Source organism: Teleopsis dalmanni, chromosome X, assembly GCF_002237135.1.
Source record: "Teleopsis dalmanni isolate 2A chromosome X, ASM223713v2, whole genome shotgun sequence".
NCBI lineage: Eukaryota > Metazoa > Arthropoda > Insecta > Diptera > Diopsidae > Teleopsis > Teleopsis dalmanni.
The window spans coordinates 4,263,481-4,272,821 of NC_051848.1; the positions used below are offsets into that span (position 1 = coordinate 4,263,481).

The 9,341-nt window shown below is 29.6% G+C and overlaps 1 protein-coding gene across 2 annotated transcripts; it reads right to left on the reverse strand.

Annotated features, from left to right (window-relative positions):
* Positions 1–4,009: 4,009 nt before the first annotated feature.
* On the reverse strand, positions 4,010–4,686 carry LOC119662431. Of its 2 annotated transcripts, none has more exons than XM_038072048.1 (3): positions 4,438–4,686; positions 4,297–4,381; positions 4,010–4,236 (listed from the first exon to the last, which is right to left on the reverse strand). In XM_038072048.1, the coding sequence occupies exons 1-3, from the start codon at positions 4,645–4,647 to the stop codon at positions 4,220–4,222; spliced, it is 312 nt and encodes a 103-aa protein (XP_037927976.1). In that variant the 5' UTR covers positions 4,648–4,686; the 3' UTR covers positions 4,010–4,219. The 2 variants fall into 2 exon arrangements, with proteins under 2 accessions (XP_037927976.1, XP_037927975.1); XM_038072047.1 differs by having other exon boundaries at positions 4,293–4,381.
* Positions 4,687–9,341: the final 4,655 nt, after the last annotated feature.

Here is a 9,341-nt window from a genome sequence, read left to right on the forward strand (position 1 = left end):
AAGTGTTGAATAAATTATTTTATTCGATATATAGTCTTATTGCATATGTAATGAAGAATGATGTCGGTCAATGAGGTGTTACGAAATCGTATTAACAGAATTTTAGAGCCCCAACTTTCCACAACATTTTCAAGTACTTGAAATCACTCTCTCCTTATATTTGCTTTCAAAGTTGGAATCGTTGTTGATTAGTCTGCATAAATCAATAACCTGACATTTTTCTACAAAAAATTATCAACCACTGCTTACTGACAATATTAAGGAAGCCATGCTATAACTCCATTAATAAAATCAATAAGTATATTAAATACTTGCTTTATTTTACTTATAGATTTCCTTGAAAATACGATATGCATCATAGTCTCATTAAAATCGAAAGCCGTCTAAAGCGTATACACCTCATATTAAATAATAATTCCTTGCTCATGCTTCTTTACCAGACGCCATATGTGGTTACATTCTGATAAGTTCCCGTCGTTCAGATCAGAGCGAAGAGATCAAAGTATATCAATTTTTGTGCTAGAAAAAGTATGGCGAACCATGCTATCAGATAGACAGCACCGTGTATTTTATACGCTGAATCAGTATCTGACAGATTGCATCCAAGACTTTTTTATTCCAAATAAAACAATATTTACAAAAAAAAAATATTCAAACAAAAAATGAAGCCACAAAGTCTCGTGATAAAGCACCCTGTGTATAAACAAGTAGTTTAAAAAGAATAATGTTGAAATAATCACTATTCCGAACACCTGTCGGAATAGATCAAACTAGATTTATTTATTTTAGTTACCGATTCTAACCAATAAGAAGCCAACTAAACATGAATATGTCACATGGAGAAGTTACTAATACCAGGCGTAAATAGAAACTTCTCGCTCTGTATTCATGAGCTCTATCTGACATAAGGTGGCATAACACGAGAATGTGACAAAGAGTGTTTTTGAAATCACTAAGATATGAATAATTTTTCATGAGAAGTTTTCATATCTTGATCCAGATTCATATAGCACTGTAATTATCTGACATCAGCTGACATTTTCTTTTTTGTGTTTGTGGTGAGGAGGTGGTATATGTTTCGTACCGTCAGATCGACCGTCGTCGGTACATGGACTAAAGCATCCTTTCTTCGGCGAAACTTATTTCCCTTCGAAACCGCTTTCGTATTACTTCGAGAAGGGTCTCTTTTCTGTTGCTTTTCATGCTTTTTTTCATCATTTATGAGATGTGAGATGACATGGCATGAGATATATGATTATGACATAAAGTTAATTCAATTTCGAAGCAGTATCCACGCAGGGTCAAATAATTTTGAGAGAACACATAAAAAAATTATTTATAAATTCTACTGGAACGAAGCTTTTTGAATAATGATTTCTCAAATATTACTTAATAAAAATGTGGTGTTAGCTGACAGATTAATAATAATAATAAATAATAAATAATAATAATAAGTACCCATCTACTGTAATAAGTTAAGCATCAAAAGTTTGAAATATTTTTAACATAGATTGGATAATAAGTCGACAGTAGATAGGTACATAATGATAATATGAATGATGCATTAGAAATGAGGCTTCCAAAGGTCTTAAAAATTCAATTTTACTAGTTTGTTTGAGTAAGGTTGTTTAAGCATTACTTCGAGCTATCATAAGTAGTTGGTTTCTTAAATTATTTTATAATAAAATTGCAGTATATAATTTAAATATGAGTAAAATTAAAAATCTTTAAATTTGCTTTTTTGTGTTGATATAACATGCTTTAAATTCAATACATATCTCCTTTTTGTAGCAAGCATACACTCATTTACTCATTTATTGGCTTCTCATGCCTAATTCTCTTTAATTCTACACATAATACAAAGAACAATAATGTATGGTTGACATAGTGGATAGTAAGGATATAAAATATCTGTCTAGGAAATTTTTTGGCTATGTTAATTGTTCTATTATAATTTTATTAAAAAATAAACGTTAATAATATAATAAGAACCGAATAAGTTTATACCAGATCATAGCGAAGATAATGTTGTGATGATGATAATGTCATTGTATATTATATTTTTTTCGTAATTATCTAATATAAATTAATATTAACTCACACAGTTGTTGTAATAAATTATATTACAGAATATGTAACTGATACTGATCAACTATATATATATATATATATATATTAACTATATTTTACTCATATATTAGCTTTATAGAACGTGTTAATTGCCGTACCTCAATTACAGATTATGAGCAGTTAAACATATACTTGAGGATATAAAAAAATGTGATGTCATGATATTAGAGTTAGAGCTATATTGTCAAGAATTTTTCGACGTTAATGGATGATCCAACCAATATTTACATAATTTTCTTACTAAATTCTATTTAGTGCTTAAGTAGTCAACATCATTTCGGTAGCTCTCCTAACAAAAGGATTTGTAAACGGAAAAAGCCAAAAAAAAAGGATGAAAAGTTTATACAAAATCGCAACAGGCATTTGTGAATGACATTTCCGGCTTAGCAGTTCTAGACTAAGTTTTACTCTTCAAAATTTTGTTGTTTTTGTTGTAGTTTTTTTCAAACTTTTGTCCAATTCCGTTGACGTTGTTTGTTTTGTTGCACCATCAAAGTGCATATATGCTTGTTGTACTTGCAACGTTGCGTGCCACCTGACGAAAAACCGAACTGTCTGCCAGTTTGACTTTTAACAGTTGTACGGTAGTCTTTGTTAGGCCACGGAAACATTCCCAATCCTTGATGAATGCATATACAAGTAATCGCAGACAAATTATTTCCTTTGTCGAAAATAATGACAGAAGTAACTCACAATTATTGCAAAACTTTGATTTGATTTTGACTACTTGTAAGTTTCAGAATGAGTATGGCTCTTACGTGGTGACTGGAACTTATGCATTAACATTCGCAATATGCTTTTATTTTCCTTATTTCAATGAAATTTGGTTTGAATAATTGATATAAAGACTATATAATTATAACGCTTTAAATGTTGATTAAACAATTTAACTGATGTGTGCTTTAAATAGTCTTTAAAACCAGTATTCTCCGCTTAAAACTTTCTTAGAGACATATTAAATGTAAAACTATTCTTATTTAATTTAAATTAAAAAATTGAGAAAAGATATTTCGTTCAAAATTTGGTCACGAGACTTACTGTGTCTCGTCACATTGGTCAAAACAATCTTGCCGAATAATAAATGTCAGTATTTGCGTCTATTACGAGTATATACATTTTTTGTGGCTATGTAAGCTTAAAAATAATATGTGTATTATGTATAAAAATAATTACCTTTTAAATTTAGACACAAAAAGAAAAAATATACTAAAATAGTACTAAGAGTAAGAATTTAATAATTGTGAAATGACACTCTGTACAAAATCCCTTTTGATCGTGATAAAAACGGCTATAAAATTTCCGTGACCATTCGTCATATGACTGTCAATATGAAAGAGAAGGAAAAGCGATAAAATATATTACTTGTATATTATTATATATAAAATATATACTTTATTTAAGATATATTATATATATAGATACTATATGAAGAAATGTCTATACCCTTGTTTATAAACTATATTCCCCTGTACAGCTAGTCAACTGGTATCGAACTGTTCAAATTGAATTGTGCAGGCTTCAAAATTATGCTTTAATAGCATAAATCATACAAACCTGAGTCATCGATGGTCTATAAATGACAGATTGTGAATACAAATGATAAGAGGAATCCTGAAAAATGCATAAGTTGGTACAAACCCTGTGAGCTAGACTTACATTCATTGGGCAGTATATAATAAAAATACCATCAAATGTTAATTTTTAAAGCACATCCAAATATTTTTGAATATTTTATGATTTTCCATCCAAATATTTTTGAATATTTTATGAATTTTAATATTAAAATTTGACATAAATCACATCTTCAAATATTACAAAAAAAAATTATGAAAAACAAATTTGTTAATTGAATGTATTTTTATTATGAAACGTTGTAATTTCGATGAATATGTTATATGTATTTCGGATTAACATAAGTAGTCAGTTATAATATAATCATAATCGGTTGGTTTTTTTGAAAACATTAATGGAGATATGGAAATTAAATCAAAAAATATACGCCGATTATTGTACACAACTTGTTAATTTTGTTTCAGCCGTATTCTTATTTACGCCTATAGTCAAGCGATTCCAAATATTCGTGTGGGGCTTAGCGACCTGAAGATTCTAAAATAAGCGTTAGAGTAGGTGCTGATTTTTGCTTTAAATGTTCATATAATTACCTACTGGTTCTCTCTACGAATCCATCAAAGAAGTGTTCTGGAAATCCGACCCGGACTTCACGTGGACCATCTGAATCATCTTCATCATCCTTAATAAAAATTATATTAGTATATTATTTCCTTAAAAACTATTTGTTTTACTTACCTCGGAGAACACCACATCATAAATTAATGTTACCAACATGTAACTAATGGTATATAATACCAGAGAACCCAGAATAATTTTAAACGTATAGGCGTTATAGAACAACGTTTTGAATTCATTATATTCAAAAAATGACTCAGTAAAGAACCACAACATTACTATTGTGACCGCGAGTATTAATGCTATTAAAGACTTAATTATTTGAGCCATTTTTTGAATGTTTTTTGTTTAATACGGACCGAATTGGTAACTGATCTAAAGGAAATTAAAAAAATATATGATTTTTTAATAATTTTTATTTATTATGTAAATTAAAATTCTGTGCTTACTAAGATATTATCATATTTTATTAATAATATCAGCAACTATATAGTGTGATTATAAAAGTGATATAATCGGAGAGCAGTTTTTTTTATAAAATCCATCAAAACTGATGAAGATCTAGTACGAGAATCGTACTTTTCGTTTGGAAAAAGATTCTATTAACACACATATCGACGAATGCTAAGGGAATTTTATTTAGAACAATTAAGTGATGGTTCGTATTTTAATATAATTTTTAACTAAATTACTTTAATTAACTAAAACTTCATCCTATTGATTTTGGTTTTTGCATAGTTGTCATATCATTTTCATATTGATAATGAAATCTTTAGAACACAGAAGAAACTCGATTACGATGGAAAAAGAATGATTGCTATTATTATTAAAAGTCAGAAAGCACTCCGACCTGAATAGATCAATAGCGTATAGCCTTGATTCTTAATCCTTTATATTTATATTTTTATTTAGGCTTTTTATAAACTTTACAAATTGCGGTTTGTTCTTTTTTTATTTATATGAAATTTATATTATTATTTATAAAATAAAATAAAATAATTTTATATTTATAGTTATCAAGGATTTTAAAAATAAGATCAATAGGGATATCTCCCTATTTATACGTATTTTTATACAAATGGATATGAATATAAATTAAACTGAAATTAAATTTTATTATAATTAATTTATTGAAGTTTGATTATAAAGTTTTCTAGTATATTCCATATATTTCCCTCTTTTCTTAGCACAATCCTGGCTGCGCCACTGACACAAACTTACGATACTGACAAGTAAAATTTATAGAAATGAATTTAATATAATTAAATTGTGTGTAGGGTATTAAAGCTTCAATGAAGTCAAATTTGATTTTTCTCTGTTTCGTATAGTTTTTATTTATTTATTTTTATTTTTACGTGTAATTTATTTGTATTATTTATCAGTTATTACGCACTAAGAGAAATATCTCTTGCTGTGAAAGGTGTAAATTATTGTGCGATATAAATATGAGCTATTGTCAGATTACAGGACAAGAGATGGATTATTTTATTAAAAGCAAAAATGAACAACTTTGCGATTATATGAGTAGCATAAATACCGTAAAAATTAGCTTCAGTTTTCTATGCTACAGTTTTTTTTCTGAACTTCCACATCCAACTACGTTTTTCCTTATATAGTATACAATAATACCTACCTAAGACCAATCGACTAAGTAAGCTGGGCGGGGCACTGCAGACCGCAATATTAAGCGGACAAACGTGCTAGGCAACAACAGCTGTTTGGAGCATGTGGTATTATAGTTAAGGTTCACGTTCAGACAAATGCCCACAACTAAGCATTAGAGCACTACCAATGTCAGCAGTACCATCGACCAGTATCAGTAATTGTGGCAACATCAATAGCAGAAATATTATATAGACGAATAGTTCAAAATGCTGTTGTAGTTGGCTATCCGCAATTCAATGCCATAGGCTGTGGGTTCCCGCACAGTGGCGGGTGTAATAAAGAAAATAGACAAAATACATTTGCAAAGGCAGATAAAACCTAACCATTGACAGCACAAAAAGTTGAGCTTCAAGCAAAGGAAGAACGGTTTTATTGCTTAACTTAAGCGGCAAACCAACGCAGCAAAAATCTCATTCATCATAGCGCCTTGATAAGTGACAAGTGCGGATTTTTGTCTTATTTTGCGCTTTGTAGCTGCGCCCGCTCACTTCCGCTGCCAACACAACATTCCATCGTATAAAATGTTGGTCGCAATTATCGCATTAAAACAAAATCCTTATCATTCTTATCGCAGCAGCGTCAGTCAGCCAATCTACGCACTGTCGGATTAACCACTTTCGCACAAATGTTGCCTGATCGATGTGCGGGGAATTTCGGCGAGAACCAAAATATTTAATTGTGGTTACATTATGTGCTTAACAAGTTGTGAGTGAATTTTCTACTCATGGAAGATATAAATTATTTCGTGTCCTGCCGGTGCCTTTGTCTGCCTGAACTTTATGCAGTAACTTTAATTTTCCACATTGTAGTCTTTAGTTCTTTATTGCATATATAAAATTTTAAATTAGTTTGTGTTAGGAAACGTGTTAATTTGTTATATATTATATATTGTTAGATAGTTTTAATGCGTATTGGATGCATGTTCAATTCACTCACAATTCAATATAGGTCTCACAGCTCAATTTAGGCCTCACAGCTTTGTGTCCACAGATTCACTGCGAGTGAAGCCAATTTTCCGCAGGACACGTTGTTGTTGTATTACACTGGAATAATTGCAGAGATTCTAGTAATCATTTGAGTCAGTGTTAAGCTCGACTTTTCTAATTTATTAACAGAGCTTATATACATACCTTTTTCTCTCAAATTACTACCACAGACTACAACCATTAACCACTCTTGGGTCAATATTTATTTTGTTTACATTTCCGACTTAATTAAAAATCTGATACAATTGTGCGCTGCAAAAAAATAATTGAGCACCGACAAGAAATTTTTGATTAAATTTGAGTCCATCGTTTTATTCCGGGGATCATAGAATAAACAAAATATTGGATTAATAAATGTTATAAAGGTTTGTGGCAGATGTTAAGTGCTAAGATTATGATCGCTGTTTTTTACGATTGCTAAAGCGTGTTGCTTATGAATTATCTCAAATATACTATAATGACTGGAGAACACAATATAAGATTAAAGGACTAATTGGGGCACAATTAAAATGGGTTATGTGTGACTCGAAACTTCACGAAAAACTCACTCATTTATTTGTCTTACATATTGTTCAGTAAATGTTACTTAATTTAATTATCAGCTTAATCTTGATCTAGTTAATTTAGCTACGCATATATTTTTTAATATTATGACTGACCTACAGTGACCAATGCCATGGTGAACATTTCTCCAATATATTAATTTTTGTTGGTTTGTCAATATAGGAGGCGTTATTATTCATAATATTACACAATTGGGATTTTACGTGAAGGTGTTGCCATTGACTATAACCATCGTTTAACTGGTAAAGTTTCTTTTGTCAATATGAAAGATACCATCGTTCATAACATCTTACCATAAAAATCCTACATCAAAGTCTTGCAATGAACTATAACTGTTATTTATTCGTAAAGCTTTTAAATCTTCGCATTCAATTTTCGTATGTTGTCCTACAGAATTACGTCCGCTTATTAAAAACGTGAAGATTTCCCTACTCAATCTTCTGCATACTTCACTAAAGCTCTATGCATTCACAAATACTAGTGATCCTTTCTCTCAAAAGGCTATATTTTTTTTTTGTATCTAACAATATGTCTTTATTGAATCGCTTTAAACTAAAGCCTAACAACAAGTTTTAGAATCTTAAAGACTAATAAAAGGCTATATGACATAAATATGCTCCTTTCTCCTAGTTTTTAAATCATGTATTTAATTTTAATAAAACTATATCTATTATCTTAACTTGACTTTTATTATTAAATTTATGTTTTTCTCAAATTTTCTTTTATTTTAATTGTTTAAAAAAAAATTATAAAGAGTTTTCGAAAAGTAGTAAACTACAACAACAAAAATAATTTTTTTTATATTATTTTAATTAAATATATTTTTGGTTGACCATACAGCTGTTTCGAGTATTGCCAAATACACATCATCATCATCGTCTTGGAAATAATTCTTGTTTTTAATAATTCATAAATAATTTTTGAGACTGCAAGTAACAGAAATCGAACTCGTGCCCTGCCAAATTTGAAGCTCAGAGTTAGCGTTCCTTCACCAACTGACCCAAAGCCGTACTTGACTTTTATGTTCGCACATTTTTCTGAAGTTTTGTTAATTTGCTGTGAAAGTTTAATTAACAAATTAATTTGCTGTGTATATATTAGCACGAAATCATACACCAGCTGTAGATTAATTGAATTAATTAATCATATATTAATTTTAATACTAATATTTTTAATATCCATTCTATTTCTATTCTGTTTGTAGAGGCATTATTTGTTGCATAATTTATATACATGATTATATATTAACATCAAAAATTATGAAAATCTTGTTAAACTAATTTATCCTAATTGATTAATTCACATTCAATAAATTGCATTCACATTCAGCCTTATATATGTTCCTTCTAATACCTGCAGCAGTAATTCTAAACACAATGTGATCCTTTTATTCCAAAATATTAGTTCAACAATGTTAGTCTATTTAATCCTTTAAGTTTGTCATTGTGTTTCCTATTTTATCACAATTCACTGATGCAATTACTGTAGTAAGACACTATTGGAATCTTTAATTAGAACCATAAAATCAATGCCTTCAATTAATGTCAATTGCAGAAATTATATCCTCTTTGAATAAATACAGAGAAAATCCTTTCTGGGATCACAGCTTTTCGTTGCAGCAACTAAAAAAGAACAGAATAAAAGAATACAAAGTTTTCTTTTAGCCGAAGACAAACTTTATCCTGCGGACAGAAAATATTTACAACTTTGGAACACTTTCAGTTGTTCTAGAACCAAAGAGCTGCGAACACATTTTTGCATTATAAGCTGCACAGTTGCCACATGTTGCAGTATCTTAATGCGCCACAT

Coding starts and splice junctions, on each gene's coding strand:
- LOC119662431 (XM_038072047.1), bottom strand. CDS start 4,647: ATGGCTCAAATAATTAAGTCTTTAATAGCATTAATACTCGCGGTCACA. Junction 4,382..4,437: donor ATGATGTGGTGTTCTCCGAG/GTAAGTAAAACA, acceptor ATTTTTATTAAG/GATGATGAAGATGATTCAGA. Junction 4,237..4,292: donor TTCGTAGAGAGAACCAGTAG/GTAATTATATGA, acceptor CGCTTATTTTAG/AATCTTCAGGTCGCTAAGCC.